This window comes from Schistocerca americana, chromosome X (assembly GCF_021461395.2).
Source record: "Schistocerca americana isolate TAMUIC-IGC-003095 chromosome X, iqSchAmer2.1, whole genome shotgun sequence".
Classification (NCBI taxonomy): Eukaryota; Metazoa; Arthropoda; class Insecta; order Orthoptera; family Acrididae; genus Schistocerca; species Schistocerca americana.
This window is the reverse complement of record NC_060130.1, coordinates 793,936,118-793,956,733: the sequence shown is the minus strand read 5'-3', so window position 1 is coordinate 793,956,733 and position 20,616 is coordinate 793,936,118. Positions and strand designations below refer to the sequence as shown.

The 20,616-nt window shown below is 40.9% G+C and overlaps 1 protein-coding gene and 1 non-coding gene across 2 annotated transcripts in view; one reads left to right on the top strand and one right to left on the bottom strand.

Annotated features, from left to right (window-relative positions):
- Window positions 1–20,616, top strand: part of LOC124555310 (GDP-fucose transporter 1) — a 49,330-nt gene that overhangs the window by 4,996 nt on the left and 23,718 nt on the right. The window contains exons 2-4 of the mRNA XM_047129185.1: window positions 15,233–15,437; window positions 15,524–15,662; window positions 18,010–18,096. Coding sequence (XP_046985141.1) covers window positions 15,233–15,437; window positions 15,524–15,662; window positions 18,010–18,096 — 431 coding nt within the window. The remainder of the gene's footprint in view (window positions 1–15,232; window positions 15,438–15,523; window positions 15,663–18,009; window positions 18,097–20,616) is intronic.
- Trnal-caa lies at window positions 5,918–5,992 on the bottom strand. The gene has a single exon. It is a non-coding gene; the product is annotated as a tRNA-Leu (tRNA).

The window sequence follows — 20,616 nt, the reverse complement described above, 5'->3', positions numbered from 1 at the left end:
CACTCTCCCCCCCCCCCCCCCCAAACAGTACCAACAACTAAATCCCCCCCTCCCTGAGCTGCAGCCATACACACAAACCACCCTAACCAACCACCTTCATCCTGTACATCTTACTAATAGCCCTTTAAAAAACCTAAAAAAAATAATAGCCCTCAGGGACACTCTTCCACCAACAGTACTCATCTAAATAAGACTGAAGGTTGAAAGAGCCCCTGTTCCCCCTCCCAAGAAATGACTTAACAGCCCCCCACATCCCCTCTATAGTATTCGTACAAGCCCCCGTCTCATAATTTTTAAACTCTAAACTATGGTTAACAACTAGATGATTTTACCCCCTCTCACCCAACCCCATATAAGAAGAAAAAGCATCTGAAACTATTGTGGAGCCTGTGTCTATAAACTCCTCAATTAACCCCACTAATTCCACCTAGGACTGTCCCTCCACAACCCTGAAAAACACATTCTGAACACCCCCTCCCCCGCCCCAGTACAACAGCCCCCCACACCCAGAGACCAGCCACAGACTTACCCCTGCCATACTTCCTTTTTCCAAACTGCGACTCGTCCACCTCCACAACAACTCCAGGCCCACCCAACTTACCCCTGTACTTAATAAACTCAGAACATACTTCACGGCAAAACGAAAACCAGTCGAGCACACTCCTCTCACTCACACCAGTCTGATGCGCTCAAAACTTTGAGAGGATCTATAACAAAAGTAATACATCAACAACACAATCTCACGCATGCCCAACCTAGACTTCTCGAACCAGGAACCACGACGTATGGAGCGCCATAGATTATCCCTATGGCACCACCACATATAACCGTCCCTGGTCCGAGATGCCGGAACTTTTGCCAGTGTCATTTCCTTCCGACAGACAGCGCACTTGACCACTTCCGCAATCAGCCCAAAAAGCTGTAGAAATTTGATCAGCTCCAACTGAGTTGCGTCCATCATAGCACCGAGGTGCACACTATTTATTTTATTGGTCATATCCATACCTAGCAAGACCAACAACAAATTCATTAACTCACATTAACATACGACCTACAGCAAACAGCACTACAATAACTTTCACACAAAACCACTGAACCGTTAACTCACTGAAACTAATTCCGCTCAAAACACAGCCAAAACGTGAACCAGCCACTAGAGTCAGTAAGACCAAACTGAACCCATTGAACCACACAACACGAAACCCTTAAACACACCACCAGAGGGCACCATGAACCGCAACATGACAACACCTACAAACATGCCACACTCGCGAACCAAACTCCGCGCCGTCATGACTTTATATGTCATGACTTTACACGTCACGGGTCAAAGCCGACGGGTGGGATCGGATGTTTCGGTCTACCCTCCTGGAGTGATGGTAACACAGGCGTGCATTATTTTCAAACATCATTTGTAGTTCAAATTTCCCTCAGCAAGTTATTTTATCAGTCTGATACAGTACAATAGAATAATATTATTCATAATCACTGACCATTGCCTCCAAAATGTGGGTGTTGATATGCACCCTAAAGAAAATAGTCCAGGATCAAGTCAGCTAAATCCAGCAGATCCACAGTCAATTGTGAAATAGAAAATTAATTTCAGGATTTTCAATGCCATCATTACCACCTGAAGACGTACATTCAAACTCTGTCTGAACATGTGTCAGAAGACTCAATACTATCAACAAACTGCCCTATCATCCTCAGTCAGTAGGCATCACTGGATGCGGATATAGATGGATACGTTGTCAGCTCTCCTGGCTGTTGTCAGGTTTCGTGACCAGAGCCACTACTTCTCAATCAAGTAGCTCCTCAAATGGCTTCCCAAGGGCTGAGTGCACCCTACTTGCCAACAGTACTCAACAGACCCGGATGGTCAGCTATCCATGTGCTAGCCAACCTGACAGAGATTAACTGCGGAAAACTGATGGGGACCAATTTTACAATTGCGGCAAAGCTGTTGACCAAGTATATACACTACCTGATATTAAAAGTGAAGCTTTCAGAAGAGATGATCGGATGTCACTGTAACTTTTTACACATACGTACCATCAGCAGTTTTGTAAATTATTAGAGTAATAATTCTCTCTGATAGTAGCTCAACCACCAGAGTGTTGAGTAATCACTGTAAACTATAAGGAAGTGCCATGTACTCTTTTGAAACTGTGTTATCAGCATCTGACAATGTTTGAAAGGGGCTTCATGGGTCGCCAATTTGGCTGATTGTCAAATTGTGCAATATGCAGATTTATGGAGCATTGAGATTTGACATTTTGTCCAGTGTTGGACTCCATGGGAACATGACAGCAGGCATATTTGTCAGCAAGTGTTTGGTCACCCATGTCTCTCCACCACAGTGGAGGAGCACTGTATTGTCACCAGACACATTGTAACCTGTTCACATTTGTGCCTGCCATCCGAGAACAAGTGATGGACTCCCTTCAACATTCTGTGTCATCCCCCACCATAGGTCAGAGACTAGCAGCAGCTGTACTAGGGAATTACCATCCCATGCATTGGCTGCCATTACCACTGCAAGGCAAACGGCTACATTTGGAGTGACCATGAAGTGTGGGCTGCCGATGAATGGCATCACATTGTGTTGGGTGATGAATTGTGGTCCTGCACTACCCTGGGTGACCATTGTCAGCGAGTATGGTGGCAACCTGGGGAGGGGTGACATTCTTCCAATGTTTTGGAGATGTGCAGTGGCATTACTCCTGATGTCATGGTGTGCGTAACCATCTGGTATAACTTTTGGTCATGGCTGACAGTGTTAAAGAGATCTTCGAAGGCACAGTGGCATGTCATGGACATCTTGGATTCTCATCTTTTACCTCTCATACAACAGTTTTGTGGTGCCAGTTTCCAGTAGAACAATGCTTATCTACATATGACACATGTGTCCATTAACTGTCTGGGTGATGTTGAGGTATTCCTGTGGCCAGCAAGATCCCCAGATCTGTCCCCAATAAAACATTTTTGGGAGCAGCTCGGACATAAACTCTGTTAGAGTGCCAGTGTTCAGTATATCAAGGAGTAGTCGTATAGTTGTGGGCGAGTTTGCTCAGGAGGGAATACAACGACTTTGACACCCATCAGAACAAACCTGGTCCTGGCCAGAAAGAATGCAACATCATACTAATAAGTGGGCTTATAAAATTTTCTTGATTTAGTAATCACACCACACCACTCATGAAGTTTAATTTCATTTCCTCCTTCCCTTCTGGGTACTTCACTTTTTTGCCAGGAAGTGTATTTTGAAAGTTATTATGGAGCAGATAGACAACCTAGAAAAAATTATAATACCCCATATATTTTGTCAACAAACGTACATGGAATTTTCAAATCAGTTGCTAAGGAGGATGGAATGAGCAACCAAATAGATGTTGTAGCATCAGTGGTTTGTTGGTATGAAAAAAATGTTAAGATTGTCAGGTAGTAAATATTTTTGTTAACAATTGTAACAAGAAACTGATTTCTCATTACTTGTTTTGTTAGCCAAAAGGAAACAACCAGCTTTAAGTGAAGAGTTCTCAGGTGAATAGCTACATTATCATATTTGAAAGGCAGAACTAATTATCTTTATCAGGCACACTGGTGGCATTTCTTCAAAAATAATTTATTTGTTTTATTTACCTCGTAAAACTCACAGCAAGAACATTCTGAATTAATGTTAACATTTATCAGAAGTTTAACAGGTACTGAAAATATACCACGTCCTGCAGATCGAATGTTTCCCATAATTGTATCGACAGTGTAACAAACAAACTTTTTCTACAAATTTCACAGACTACAAGTTATACTAAGTCAACATTCGGGCAGTTTCACCTGACACTTCGTTGAAATTTAAAAGGTCAACTTGAATTGGCTCCTCCGGACTGAAATATCTCACAGCACTCCGAACAAGTTTTACTTCACTTCTGTTTGTGCAGTCCATTGTTGTTGTTACATAATTAGTGTTTTCCAACACATTATCAGATATAAATGGTGAAATAACATTAACTGCCTCAATTTTGTTTCTAACAAATGAAAGTTTCGGGTCCTATTACTTTTTAACCAGTCTTTATATGCATTCCGATATTTTGAAACTGAGTTTGTGTCTAGCAGTGTGGTATGAAAATGTAGTCTCTCTAGCAGCACACTCCATGTGACTATTATTCCCATCTTTGCTTAAAAAAAATAAATAAATTAAAAAAAAATTTTTGTGAAACAGTAACATTTAGCACTGCTCTGCTTAGCTGTTTTCACGTGGTTTTTAGTATCATCCTTTCCTTTATGTGCAACAGAAAATTTTCCAGTACACAGTGTGCAATAAACAAGTTAATTGTTACTATCATTACACACTTTCAAAAATTTGTATTCCTGTTGCAGATCAACATTAAGCACACATACTTTCTTTTGCCCATTGCTGAAAGATGAGACAGAAAACAGAGAACAAATAATCACAAACATGTAGATGATTTACTTCACACTCTGAAACAACATAAGCACATTGCCCCTGTAATGTTGCCAATTGACTGACTGTGGCTGAACTGGTAGCCAGGCCTCCCCATCGACTTCAAAGTTTGCTCCCAGGCTGGTTGAGGGACAGACAGCTGTAAGAGAATATTTCAAAATGCTATGTTGAACATGCTAATCCTGGACATATGGTAAGTCTACCAGTGAGTACATCTAGCAGTCTGTTATGCATATCAGGAAAAAGATTGGTATTTCAGTAATAGTTTTAGACATAACCATGGAACAATAGACAGTTTGAACTTACATTTACCAAGGAAAAACAAACAAGGATCTAAAGAGCATTTTCTGCCAGGGAATAAAATTGTGTAATAAGTTGTTCAAGGAAATGATAAAAGATTACTAAAGTACACCTATTCAAAAAGGCTGCTAAAATGTTCTTCATACACTGATGTGTTAAAACACTATGACCACCTGCTTAATAGCTTGTTTGTCCATCATCCATCAAAATACATCACTGATTCTGTGTTATCAGGGATCTGATGGCTTGTTGGTAGGTTTGTGGAGGTATGTGGCATTAGATGTCTATTTACAAGTCACATAATTTGCATAAATAACAGGCTGCTGATTTGCGTACGTGATGATGGCACCTGATAATTATCCAGATGGGTTCCAGTGGATTTACATCATGTGAATTTGGTCGCTGAGACACCAACATGATTTCACTATAATGCTCCTCAAATCACTGTAGCTTAGTTCTGGTTCCGAGACACAGACAGTTATACTGCTGAAAGATGACCTCGCCTTTGGGGAAGACATCAAGCACGAAGGGGTGCTTTGTGGCTGTCAGTGTGTCTTTGATTACTACCACAGGTCTCATTCAAGCACAGGAGAATGTCTCCCATAACATCAAAATGCTCTGACCAGCCTGCGTCCATGGTGTGGTGCATGTTTCGAGCTGCCTTTCACCTCAATGACTGTATTTGCGGAGACGACCGTCGACCTAATGTAGCAAAAACGTAATTCGCCCGAAGAGATGACACATTTCCATTGATCGATGGTCGAATGCTGATGGTCTTGTGCCCACTGCAATCATAATTGGAATTGTTGTTGGGTCAACATGTGAACACATAAAGGGGGGGGGGGGGGTGTTTGCTGCAGAGCTCCGTGTTCAACAATGTTCGATGAATGGTGTGCCCCAAAACACTTGTGTGTGCATCAACATTGTGCTGTTTTGGCAGATATGCTGAGATAACCATCTATCCTACTTTACACAGCAGACAAGCCTCCAAACCTCACATTTTGTGAAGAGTTGTGGAGGTCCAACCATTAGCACCTAGTGGTAGTTTCACTGTCCTACCTCTTTCTGTAAATGCTCATGACAGCAGCATAGGAACATCTGACCAGCTTTGCCGTTTTTTGAGATACTTGAAACTTCCTGGCAGATTAAAACTGTGTGCCGGACCGAGACTCGAACTCGGGACCTTTGCCTTTTGCGGGCAAGTGCTCTACCAACTGAGCTACCCAAGCACGACTCACACCCCGTCCTCACAGCTTTACTTCTGCCAGTACCTCGTCACTCCGCTGCAGAGTGAAAATCTCATTTAGAGATACTTGTTCACAGGCTCTGTGTAATAATAATCTGCCCTTTGTCAAAGTTGCTTGTCTCAATGGATTTCCCCATTTGCAGCCCATATCTTTGCTAGGGTGATCCCCCGTCTGTCTCCTCTATGCCTACATACCTTCGTTACTGCAGCATATCTCCGCAACATCACCATGTAGCATCCAACATTGTGCTGGGCAGTGATCCTAATGTTGGCGTTAGTCAGGCAGCAGTGACTGCCCGAGACAGACGCAGCAACAAGGAAGTAACCGATTTTGTGACTTTTACAAGTCCCTAAGCAGGAGCGAATTGTATAATTTCATCTGTAGTTTTGATAGTTTAGTTTCTTGAGTTTCTGTGTGTTAATTAATATCTAATAGCCACAGTTCTCGCATTTTCATTTGCATTGGAAAGTAAACCAATTCTGTGACATATTACAAGTTCCTAATCAGGGGCAAATAATGTAGTTTCACCTGAGTGCTTCAGTAGTTAGGTTTTGAATCCCTGCATATTAATCTAATTTATTAGAGACAGTTTCTGCATTTTCGTCAGGGTCTACAGTAGAGTTCTGCAGCAAGTGCCGATAGTCTGTTTATCTCGGTAATATAGTTATCCACGGTATTTAGTATGGATAGTGACTGCGACTGTTGTGTGTGGATGCGAGCCGAGTTGGTGACACTTCGCTCTCAGCTCCAGGCTGTGATGGCTTCAATTACACAATTTGAAGCTGCAGGGGATGGGCATCACTATTGTGGGCTGACCATGGGAATCCAACGGAAGTTGAGCATGTCTGAGTCCTCCGATTGGTCCTCACTGTTGGCCAGCCCAGTTACTACTCACACTGAGGTTGACCCCTGGGTGAGTGGGAGGTCGCCTTGGGGCGTGGCAGGCAGCAAAAGACTTCCCTGGTTAGGTTGCCAAACAGGTTCCAGGTGCTGTCAGTGGCTGACACTGTCACTCAGTCAGATGCAGTCGCCTGTCCTGTTTCAGAGGAAACCTCTCAGCCTGCAAGATCTGGGCAATCACAGTATGTGGGATTGTTGATAGTTGGGAGCTCCAACGTTAGGCGTGTAATGGGCCCCCTTAGGGACATTGCTGCTAAGAAAGGAAAGAAAGCCAATGTGCACTCCATGTGCTTGCCAGGTGGAGTCATTCAAGACATGAAACGGGTCATTCCAGATGCCATGAAGAGCATAAGGTGCAGCCTACTGCAGGTGGTGGCTCACATCAGTACCAATGATGTGTGTCACTTTGGATCATAAAAGATTCTCTCTGGTTTTGAGCAGCTAACAGAAGTGGTAACAGTCTTGCTTGCTAGATGAAAGCAGAGCTGACCATTTGCAACATAGTCGACAGGACTGATTGCGGACCTCTGGTTCAGAGCCGAGTGGAGGGCCTGAATCAGAGGCTCATACGGTTTTGCCACCATGTAGGCTGCAAATTCCTCAACTTTCACCGTAGGGTGGTTTGGTTTCGGACTCCACTGAATAGGTCAGGTGTCCACCACATGCAGGAGGCAGCTGCAAGGGTAGCAGGGGCTGTGTGCCGTAGACTGGGCAGTTATTTAGATTAGTGGGTCTCTGGAAAACATGAAAAGGGCCTCAGTCACGAAGAACACAGGATGAACGTAGGTACAGGAACCATTGGTATAACAGTTGTAAATTGGTGTAGCTATGTTGGGAAAGTACCAGAGCTGCAAGCGCTAATAGAAAGCACTGATGCTCAAATTGTGATAGGCACTGAAAGCTGGCTAAAGCCAGAGATAAGTTCAGCCAAAATTTTTGTGAAGAACGTAATGGTGTTCTAAAAGGATAGGCTAAACACAGTTCGCAGTGGTGTGTTTGTTGCAGTTAGAAGTAGTTTATCTTGTCACAAAATTGAAATAGGTAGTTCCTGTGAGTTAGTATGGGCAGAGGTCATTCTTGGCAACCACGAATAGTGAATGGTTGTGAAAACACACTTGATCTCTTAGCAACAAATAATCCTGAGTTAATAACGAGCATCAAAATGGATAGAGGGATTAGCGTGCACAGGGGTGTCGTAGCGAGATTGAATATTGTAACCCCCAAATCCGGCCAAAATAAATGAAAAATATACTTATTTTTTTAAAAAAAGAAGGGGGGGGGCAGATAAAAATTTACTTTGTGCCTTCCAGATAGACGATCTCCACTTCTTCCAGATTAACAATGTAAGTGTAGACCAGGTGTGGCTTGAATTCAAAGAAACAGTACCAGCAGCAATTGAGAGATTTATACCAAATAAATTAACAAACGACAAAGCTGATCCCCCATGGTACACAAAATGGGTCAGAACACTTTTTCAGAAACAACAAAAAAAACATGTCAAATTTAAACAGACGCAAAATCACCAAGATTGGCGATCTTTTACAGAAGCTCAAAATTTAGTGCGGACTTCAATGTGAGATGCTTATAACAGTTTCCACAATGAAACTTTGTGTCGAAACCTTGCAGAAAGTCTGAAGAGGTCCTGGTCATATGTGAAGTATGCTAGTGGCAATATACAATCAATGCCTTCTCTGCATGATAGCAATGGAGAGACTATTGCAGACAGTGCTACTCAAGCAGAGTTATTAAACACAGCCTTTTGAAATTCCTTCACCAAAGAAGACGAAATAAATATTCCAGAATTCGAATCAAGAACAGCTGCCAACATGAGTAACATAGAGGTAGATAACCTCAGAGCAGTGAAGCAACTTAAATCACTTAATAAAAGCAAGCCTTCTGGTCCAGACTGTATACCAGTTAGGTTCCTTTCAGAGTATGCTGACACAATAGCTCCATACTTAGCTATCATATACAACTGTTGGCTCAACAAAAGATCCATTCCCAAAGACTGGAAAGTTGCACAGGTCACACGAATATTCAAGAAAGATAGTAAGAGTAATCCACTAAATTACAGGCACATATCATTAATGTCGATGTGCAGCAGGATTTTGGAACATATATCATGTTCGAACATTATGAATTACATGGAAGAAAATGGTCTAGTGACACACAGTCAACACAGATATAGAAAACATTTGTGAAATACAACTAGCTCTTTACTTGAACGAAGTGTTGAGAGCTACTGACAAGTAATATCAGATGGATTCCATATTTCTGGATTTCCAGAAGGCTTTTGACACTGTACCACACAAGCAGCATGTAGTGAAATTGCGTACTTATTGAATATCATCTCAGTTATGAGACTGGATTCGTGATTCCCTGCCAGAGTGGTCACAGTTCATAGTAATTGATGGAAAATCACATAGTAAAACAGAAGTGATTTCTGGTGTTCCACAGGGTAGTGCTATAGGCCCTTTGCTGTTCCTTACCTATATAAACGATTTGGGAGACAATCTGAGCAGCTGTCTTAGGTTGTTTGCAGATGATGCTGTTGTTTCTCTACTAGTAAAGTCATAAGAAGATCAAACCAAATTGGAAAACAGATTTAGAAAAAATATCTGTATGGTGCGAAAATTGGCAGTTGATCCTAAATAACAAAAAGTCTGAGGTCATTCCCATGCGTGCTAAAACGAATCTGTTAAACTTCGGTTACACGATAAATCGGTCAAATCTAAAGGCCGTAAATTGAACTAAATACCTAGGAATTATAATTACAAATAACTTAAACTGGAAGGAGCACATAAGAAATGTTGTGGGGAAGGCTAACCAGACTACATTTTATTGGGAGGACACTTAGGAAATGTATCACATCTACTAAAGAGACTGGCTACACTACACTTGTCCATCCTCTTTTAGAATACGGCTGTGTGGCGTGTGATCTTTACCACATAGGACTGACAGAATACATCGAAAAAGTTCAAAGAAGGGCAGCATGTTTTGTATTATTGCAAAATAGGGGAGAAAGTGTCACTGAAATGATACAGGATTTGGGATGGACATCATTAAAACAAAGGCATTTTTCGTTGTGGAGGAATCTTCTCATGAAATTCCAATCACCAACTTTCTCCTCCAAATGTGAAAATATTTTGTTGACGCTGACCTACATAGGGAGAAACGATCACCATGATAAAGTAAGGAAAATCAGAGCTCGTACAAAAAGATATAGATGTTCATTCTTTCCGCACGCTATACAAGATTTGAATAATAGAGAATTGTGAAGTTGATTCAGTGAACCTTAAATGTTATTTGCAGACTATCCACGTAGGTGTAGATCAATGTAGGTAATGGATACTACATAATCAAATATTACCTGGAGTAGTATTTAATAACAACACACTGTCTCATTGCAATGTGTGATCACAGTATGAAACTTTTACTAAAAAATCATGTGCCAAAGTTTACAGTGCATGGTAGTAATGGTGTGTTATTCTCTTGAGCTCAACATCTCACTCATGATATGGGGATACTGTTTTAAAATTTCAGATGGACTGAGGGGAGGACATGAAAATGTGCATAGGGTATAGTTACATATTTTATGGTCCTAGAATCAGAACTGCTGAGTAATCATGTAAATGCAGATGCTTCAAACAGATTGGAGTTAGGGTAAGGGGCATAGTAGCATGCCCTTTGTCCTGGAGTCATCAGTGGATGACCTTAGTTTCTGCAATGATGAAGTGCGTAATTGTGCTTTGTATTATAAGTTATCTGGAGCAAATTGTTTGTAAATCATAGAACATTGTATAGTAAGAACCAATATAATGATAAATTGCAGTTGTTAACACTCATCTCATGTTTGAGAGGATGGCTTTTTCTCTATCTGGCCAGCCTAACATAGAGTTTTTGTACTTTTCGTAAATCATTTCGTGCAAATGCCAGGAAGGGTCCTTCATCAAGACCATGGCTGACCACCTGTCCTATCCTCATAAAACATACTAATATATTCTGTGTTTTTTGAGCTATTTATTTTCATAGTATTATGATGGCAAATCCTGTATCATTGTGAGATGATCCCTGGATGAATCAATAACCATTACATCATTTTGGCCTATTTTCATTTTCTTGAGCGTTTAAACAGAAGTATGCGAGTTTACAACATGGTGTTCACAGTGTTCCAGTTTTGGCGCTAATGGTTAGACTGGATGTGGTGTCACTTTTTTTGAGGGTGCCAATACGAGATATGCTGGATCTTTTGGCCCAACAGTTCTAACCTCAAACCATCAAGTTGTTCCATCTTGTTCTAACGACAACATACTTCTTGTACTGTGACAAATATTATGAAATAACGGATGGCACAGCAGTGGGCTCACCACTGTCTCTTGCAGTCACGAATTTCTTCATAGAGCACTTTGAGGAGCAGGCTCTGAACTTGGCGGCATTGCTTCTTAAGGTATGTCAATGAGACCTTCCTGATATGGCCTCACAGTGAAAGCACACTGCAGCAGTTTGTGGACCACATGAACGGTGTCCATCCCAACATTAAATTTACCATTGAGATGGAGAAGGATGGCAAGCTACTGTTCTTGGATGTTTTAGTTGAGTGCAAGGCAGGAGGCTGGCTTGGTCATTCAGTGTACAGGAAACTGATGCACACTGATTGATATTTGAATGCCGATAGTTTTCACTATCCTGTACACAAGAAAGTGGTCTTGAATGTGTTAATACAAAGAGCCAAAGTTATTTCTGACAATGGCCACACACAGTCTGAATTGCAGCACTTGAGAGATGTGTTCAGAGAGAATGGTTATAGCAAAAGAGGTACTGCAAATGCTTTCAGGTGGCAAAAGAGGTTGCTGAGATTAGAATGAACGACAACAATTTTAAGAGACACCAAGGGTACACATTGAATAAGGCTTGGGGCAGTCTTTGGATGTCGAAAGGAAGCACCAACGGCTGCTTAATTCTTGTAGAGAGGTAGGAGCAGCACTTTGAAATGTGGCGCCAGCCCTCTCGTGCCACCTTACATCACTGGGGTCTCATTGTGGGCTGGAGCTGCCCAACTCACCATCAGTGCCAATGGCAGTAATCATAGGTATACAAGCAGGAAATCGTACCAGCCATGGCAGTCAGTAGTTTCACTCCTGACAACGATGGCGGAGGTAGCCATTGAAAGCTCAAGAATTTTATTCTTTGATGCGGCTTATAAACTGCAAAGATTTTATTGAGATATACTGCCACGAACTAGTCGGAGGACACTACTATAAGCTATTTGGCACCTCTGGAAATGCCTGCTAGGACATGAGGCGACAGAATAAAGGGAAACTAGGCGAGGCTGATTCTGAAAGGAATGCACTCCTCTTAGCTATTGCACAGAGGAGCTATGGTTTGATGATTTGTTGTGTGTGATACACTAAGGCATACACGCCTGTAGTTCAACCATGCCTACACGGTCAGTACTGTGGTTCGATCGCATCTGCATTGTTACTTTGTGCCATGAAGGGCTCTCAACAAGGGAAATGTCCAGGCGTCTCGGAGTGAACCAAAGCGATGTTATTTGGACATGGAGGAGATACAGAGAGACAGGAACTGTCGATGACATGCCTCGCTAAGGGTGCCCATGGGCTACTACTGCAGTAGATGACTGCTACCTACAGATTATGGCTGGGAGGAACCCTGACAGCAATGCCACCATGTTGAATAATGCTTTTCGTGCAGTCACAGGACATCATGTTAAGACTCAATTGTGCGCAGTAGGCTGCATGATGCGCAACTTCACTCTCGATGTGCATGGTGAGGTCCATCTTTGCAGCCACGTCACCATGGAGCGCAGTACAGATGGGCCCAACAACATGCCGAATGGACCGCTCAGGATTGACATCACGTTCTCTTCACTGATGAGTGTCGTATATGCCTTCAACCAGACAATCGTTGGAGATGTGTTTGGAGGCAACCCGGTGAGGCTGAATGCCTTAGACACACTGTCCAGTGAGTGCTGCGAGCTGGATGTTCCCTGATGTTTTGGGGTGGCATTATGTGGAGCCAATGTACACTGCTGGTGGTCGTGGAAGGCGCCGTAACAGCTGTATGATACGTGATGGCATCCTCTGACCAATAGTGCAACTGTATCGTGAACATAGTGACGAGGCATTCGTCTTCATGGATGACAATTTACACCGCTATTGTGCACATCTTGTGAATGACTTCCTTTTGGATAATGACATCACTTGACTAGAGTGGCCAGCATGTTCTCCAGACATGAAACCTATCGAACATGCCTGGGATAGATTGAAACGGGCTGTTTATCGACAACGAGACCCACCAACTACTCTGAGGGATCTACGCTGAATTGCCATTGAGGAGGGTGGACCAACAGTGCCTTGATGAACTTGTGGATAGTATGCCAAGACAAATACACACCTGCATCAGTGCAAGAGGACGTGCTACTAGGTATTAGAGGTACTGGTGTGTACAGCAATCTGGACCACCACCTCTGAAGGTCTTGCTGTATGGTGGTACAACATGCAATGTGTGGTTTTCATGAGCAATAAAAATGGAAGAAAAGATGTTTATGTTGATTTCTATTCCAATTTTCTGTACGGGTTCTGGAACTCTCGGAACCGAGGCGATGCAAAACTTTTTTTGATGTATGTATTTGTTCTATTTGTGGGTGAAATTTTAGTAGCTTGGGATGTACTCTTCATTCTGCATGGGTTTGGCATGTTTTATAATATTAAATGTAAACATTTTTGAAGTATGCTACTTGCTTATGTTTATACACATATTGGAATATTATTGATTTTGATACTAGTACAAGAACACCGCCAATGAGCGTGTGCAGGATAGGTCCCAAAACAGCCCACCAATCACCATGCATGCAAACATGTGGTCATCTGCTTAAACTTAATGGATGATCATTGTAAGAACAATGAATGTTTTGTTTTAAAGTGAATAATTAGGAAAGGCACATCACTATGAATCTAAGAGTAAAGGCTAGAGCATGAATGTCATATAACATGCAACTTAAGTCAGCATACTGATATGACACAGAATTTATAACAACAAAGAACTGCAAACTCAAGATATGTCTACACCACTATTATACATAACATCTCACCAGCCAGAAGAAGTAAGGGGGACAGCTGTGGCTGACACCATCCTTTTACCAAAACAATTCTTTGAGCTCACAATGGCTGCTGTCCAAATGGAAGCACTTTATAAAGGTTGGCTTTTGGTAGGTCTGACAAACTGACTCAAGGATTCCAAGATTAACTGCATAGGGGGAGCAGCTATAGAGTTCTGGAGGACTGGCTCATTGATCCCAGCAGTGATCATTGATCACATAGGTAACAAGCTGACATTCTAGGACAACCACAAAGTCTTTCTCAATGGATTTTTCGTATTAACTGTTCTCAGTGCACTTTTTGTGTTAGTTCGGTGTAAACTGATACAGTAGTACTGCTCCGACTAAAGATTACATTTGCACCAACAATTGAACGTCACTCACGGCATCTTTGTATCCATCACAATCTATAATACAGGACAGACTCCTATGCAGACTCTAGATATCAAGCACTGCCTTCCGTGCACTGCTCGGTGTGAATCCCATATCTCTATTAAAGTTGTTGACATGTTGTGGGAATCTGTGGTTAATGGTATGTTGAACTTTAAACAGTGACAAAGTTTGCATGCTTTCCACAGTATGTATTTATATTCAAGCATGACATTGACTCGCGCATGCTGTATAGCTCAGTTACATATATTATTTAGCTGTTTTTCCTTACTGTAAATATCATGTTACACGATAAAATTATCAGTATTTTTAATTTTTAGGATTATTTATTCATTTTTCATAAAAAAATAAATAATGAATTGTACACTTCATTAACAGTTCCACTTTGGACCCTAATCAATTTTACCAGCTTTTATTAAGGCGTGCCTTTATTTCTCAAGAAATAAATATGGAGTTCTTAATTACATGGCAGTTGGATTCATCAGTAAGCATCACAGTCACCGACTCAAATGGAACTGAGTAGTAGTTCATATTATAGAACTTCATCTTTCCATGCTGGACCATGTATTTTATTCCATTTATGGAGTCAGGGTAATACCATAATTAAATATGTCATTGAGTGGCTGACTGGTAGATGGTGCTAGCTATTGGTCAGTAAAGTTCATAGTTTTGAAATTTGTCATCGTGTTAATTGTTTAAGATCTGTGATGTTTAAAACTTTAGTAGAACACAATTATAATAGCAGAGATAGTAAATATTAAAACTGCAGTGTTTGCCAAATATTAATAAATATTTGTCTCTCTGATTTTTTTACAGGATTGTGTCCATTTTAACTGTGTTTGTCAACAAGTCGCTCCTAAGTGGTGAAACTGTGAATCTCAATGCACCACTTTTTGTCACCTGGTACCAGTGTGTCGTATCATCATTTGTCTGTTTTTCCTTGAGTACCCTTAGCAAGTGGTTTCCAAGCATTGTGTCCTTCCCGAATGGGTCCCCCTTTCAAAATGAAGTATTTTTAAAAGTATGTTGTATTGCTATTTAACTTGTGTATTTGTTATGTATATATGTATAAAAATGTATGTAACTGTAAAATATTTCAATTTTCAGGTACTCCCTTTGTCAATATTGTTTACTGGAATGATAGCATTCAATAATTTATGCTTGAAATATGTTGATGTATCATTTTATTACATTGGTCGCTCTTTAACTACTGTCTTCAATGTACTTCTGAGCTATATAATCCTTGGTAAGTTAACTTATTTTTATTATTATTATTATTCACGTTTGGGCCCTACTGGACCACGCGAAGTACAATCACGGGGCATTCAGTTATTTTCTTTTAGACTTTCTCTCTGCCCAAATTGTTTTCATTCTCTCGGAATGAGCTCTTTTCCTTTCATCAGACCATGTGGTTCCAGTTTTCTTTGGTTTTTCAGCTTGACCAACTACCCAGTCATGAATTTTTTGCCTAAATAATTTTCTGTCTTGAATTTCATCTTGTTTTATATCTGCCTCTTTCATGTCCTCTTTTATAGCAGCAATCCATTTTATTGTCTCAAATTTAGCTTTACTTCGATTTTCGTAGAATTCCACTACTTGTTTAGTTAGTCTGGTAGCATCCATTCTTTTAATATGCCCATAAAATTTTAATCTGTGTTTTTTCATATCCGAATATATGCTGGTGTATTGTTGAATTTCACTATTTGCTCTTAGCCTGTATGTTCCTTCTTCAGTATATTTTGGACCTAGAATTTTTCTGATTACTTTTCTTTCTCTTTTTTGGATTTCTTAAATGTCCTTTTTTCTGTTTAAAATTAGCGTTTCAGCCCCATAAAGGCACTCTGGTTTTATGACCGTGTTGTAATGTCTCAATTTAGAGTACCTCGAGAGACATTTTTTGTTGTAGATGTCTTTTGTAAGTCTAAAAGCTGTCTCCATCTTTTGACAACGAATTTCATTTCCAATTTTTTCTAGACCAGTCTCTGAGATTGTTTCACCTAAATATTTGAATTGCGAAACTCTTTTGATTTTTCCATACTTAGTTTCCAAAAGTTTGGGTGCCAGTTTGTTGCTAGTCATATACTGTGTTTTTTCAAATGAGATTTGGAGACCTACTCTTTCTGCTGTTTCTTTAAGAATTTCTATTTGTTTCTGAGCAATTTGGATGTCCTGCGTTAGAATAACCAAGTCGTCTGCAAAGGCCAAACAGTCTATTCGAATATTTGTTCGTCCTAATTTCACTGGTTGGTCGATTTTGAACTCCAATTTTCGTTCGCGCCACTCTTGTATTACTTTTTCTAGAACGCAGTTAAATAGCAACGGAGAGAGTCCATCACCTTGCCTCACGCCTGTTTTTATTTCAAAGGATTCTGAAATTTCTCCTCTGAACTTTACTTTTGATTTTGTACCAGTTAGCGTGTCTCTGATAATTGCCGTGGTTTTAGGATCCAGGCCTTGTTCTTTCACAATTTGGAAAAGAGATTCACGATCCACTGAGTCATAAGCCTTTCTAAAATCTACAAAGGTACAAACTAGTTTTTTATTGTAAATTTTTTGATGTCTGAGAATTAGTTTGAGGACTAAAATCTGTTCTGGGCAAGATCTATTTGGCCTGAAACCTGCTTGATATTCGCCAATTTTCCATTCAAGTTGTTGTTGTGCTCGGTTCAGAAGACATTGAGAGAGGATTTTGTATGTGACTGGAAGAAGAGAAATTCCTCTGTAATTATTAACATCAGTTTTGTCTCCCTTCTTATGAAGTGGGTGAATCAAGGCGGTTTTCCATTCATCAGGAATTTTTTCAGTTTGCCAAATGTTTTGCATGATTGAAGTAATTTCTTTAACGGTTTTTGGACCAGCTGCCTTTAAAAGTTCTGCAACAATTCCATCTTCACCAGATGCTTTGTTGTTTTTCAACCTATGAATTTCTTTAATGATTTCCTCTTCATTTGGTGCAAGTGAAACTGGATTGCATTGTTGGGGAATTTTTGGTGGAAATCTTTCTGTGGGCTCGGGGCAATTTAGAAGATTCTTAAAATATTTAGAAAGTTCTTTGCAATTTTCTTGGTTGTTAAGAGCCAACTGTCCATTTTCCTTCTTGAAGCAAAGATTCTGGGGTTGGTACCCCTTTATTTTGGTTTTAAAAGTTTTATAAAAATTTCTGGTATTGTATTTCTGAAAATCTTCTTCAATTTCTAAGAGTTGACTATTCTCATATTGTCTTTTTGTTTGTCTAATTAGTTTTGAATTGTCTTTTCTAGTTGTCAGGAATGTACCATATGTGTCTTCTGTCTTGTTGCTATTCCATGCTTTAAATGTCTCTTGTCTGGCTTTGATTGCATGATCACAGTTTTCATTCCACCAAGCATGTTTCTTGTGTTTTCGTAAAGGAATTTGATCTTGAGCTGTTTTGATAATCTTGTGTTTGAGTTGTTCCCAATTTTGTGCACTTGTTTTGTCAAATTCGTCTGCTAATAATGATGGTTGGATTTTACTGGTGTCAAATTTGGGGATTAATGGTGTCCTTTTGTTGAAATTTTGTTTATTATATAAAAACATTTATCATAATTAATTGTATTTTTTGTCCACACAAGGTCAAAAAACATCCTTTAAAGTTGGTGCTTGCTGTGCTTTCATTGTTGGAGGCTTTTGGCTTGGCATTGATCAAGAAAATGGAATAGGTATGTATATGAAGAAGAACAATTATGCCTAAAACATTTTGGCTCTTTTTTTTAGTTAATAACTAACAGCTGCTGTTCTTGCAGTTTTAATACATCATTTATCTGCATTTAAATTTACACATAAAATGCTTTGCCCCTGAATTCATATCATTTATAATTTGATAAAACTTACTGCCATCTGCATTGAGAATAAAGTATAGTACCATTTATCTGAGCATAAAAATTACATTACGACATTGATCTAATGTTTTTAACATATCCACCCACACTTAATGTGAAACAGTAGTCCAAACAAATAACAAGCATCCTGAGAGGACAGTCAAGTGAGCGCACAAATGAACCAGAACAGAATGAGGAAAATTGACCTCTGCTTTGGGATTATAATAGATAGGTTTCTAGTCCAACTCGCTAGTTGAAACTGTCAGTTGGCTGCAAATGCCAACCTCGATGTGATGCTGCTGTCACTGGTTGATCATGCCACTGCCTGATGGCCAGATCCTTGTTGACAGGTGCAGGGCTGGGAGAATTGAATCTTAACAAGATGAGCCAGCACCTCGCATCTTGTTATGTTCACAGCTGGTGAGGCACTGATGTGGTAGATGTGGTAATGTGAGGTACCACAGTTCACTCTCATTGGCGGGGTGACTGTGAGATGGTGCAACTCCAGTGTCCCTCTCCACTGCAACATAGGATGGCATGTGACACCCAGGAAAATCAACGCAACATTGTCAGCAGGTATCAGCCAAAAGTTCCCTGTTTACTGCCACCAGGGAGTAGGATAGTAGGGCTAGAAATGACCCTGGCAGTGATGGCTCTGTCACAGCTGGACACTCACAGGTGTGGCACCAGCTCAGGGGGGGACCGGGGAGGGGGGGGGGGGGGGTTAGATCATCTGAGTCCTTGGGAACAGGAGCAAGAACTGGCTGGTAAAGTGCCTACTGACCATCTGATGCCACCAGTTGGTGCTGAAACTCATCCACATCCAGCTCCTGATGCAAGGGCTATAAAAAAAAAAAAGAATTGGATGTGGGCGAAGGAGGCAATATTACACCCAGTGGAGGAGATGGAGGTGCAGACAGAGAAGCAGGCTCCAAGGATGGGTGAGGAGGGGAGGATCCAGACACTTGGAAGGAGCAAGGCCTGGGAGTTGAGTGTGGGACAGTGCAGGCCAGTCCAGTCCCCTGCCCATGGAAGGAGTTAGTTTTTGGTTGCCACAAATGCTGGATCCTGGCAGTCATCCACAGCCAGCGAGGTCAGAGAATAATTATGCTGCAGACAGGCCACAGGCCGGTAACCATTGTGTGAAGTGGGAAATAAGGATTTGAGTACCAGTCTGGCACAAATTTTCACTCATCATCATCATCATTTAAGACTGATTATGCCTTTCAGCGTTCAGTCTGGAGCATAGCCCCCCTTATAAAATTCCTCCATGATCCCCTATTCAGTGCTAACATTGGTGCCTCTTCTGATGTTAAACCTACTACTTCAAAATCATTCTTAACCGAATCCAGGTACCTTCTCCTTGGTCTGCCCCAACTCCTCCTACCCTCTATTGCTGAACCCATGAGTCTCTTGGGTAACCTTGCTTCTCCCATGCATGTAACATGGCCTCACCATCTAAGCCTGTTCGCCCTGACTGCTACATCTATAGAGTTCATTCCCAGTTTTTCTTTGATTTCCTCATTGTGGACACCCTCCTGCCATTGTTCCCATCTACTAGTACCTGCAATCATCCTAGCTACTTTCATATCCATAACCTCAACCTTGTTAATAAGGTAACCTGACTCCACCCAGCTTTCACTCCCATACAACAAAGTTGGTCGAAAGATTGAACGGTGCAAACTTGGTCTTGATACTGACTTCCTTCTTGCAGAAGAGAGTAGATCGTAACTGAGCGCTCACTGCATTAGCTTTGCTACACCTCGCTTCCAGTTCTTTCACTATGTTGCCATCCTGTGAGAATATGTATCCTAAGTACTTGAAACCGTCCACCTGTTCTAACTTTGTTCCTCCTATTTGGCACTCAATCCATTTATATTTCTTTCACACTGACATTACTTTCGTTTTGGAGATGCTAATCTTCATACCATAGTCCTTACATTTCTGATCTAGCTCTGAAATATTATTTTGCAAACTTTCAATCGAATCTGCCATCACAACTAAGTCATCCACATATGCAAGACTGCTTATTTTGTGTTCACATATCTTAATCTCACCCAGCCAGTCTATTGTTTTCAACATATGATCCATAAATAATATGAACAACAGTGGAGACAGGTTGCAGCCTTGTCTTACCCCTGAAACTACTCTGAACCATGAACTCAATTTACCGTCAACTCTAACTGCTGCCTGACTATCCATGTAAAGACCTTTAATTGCTTGCAAAAGTTTGCCTCCTATTCCATAATCTCGTAGAACAGACAACAACTTCCTCCTAGGAACCCGGTAATATGCCTTTTCTAGATCTATAAAGCATAGATACAATTCCCTATTCCACTCATAACACTTCTCCATTATTTG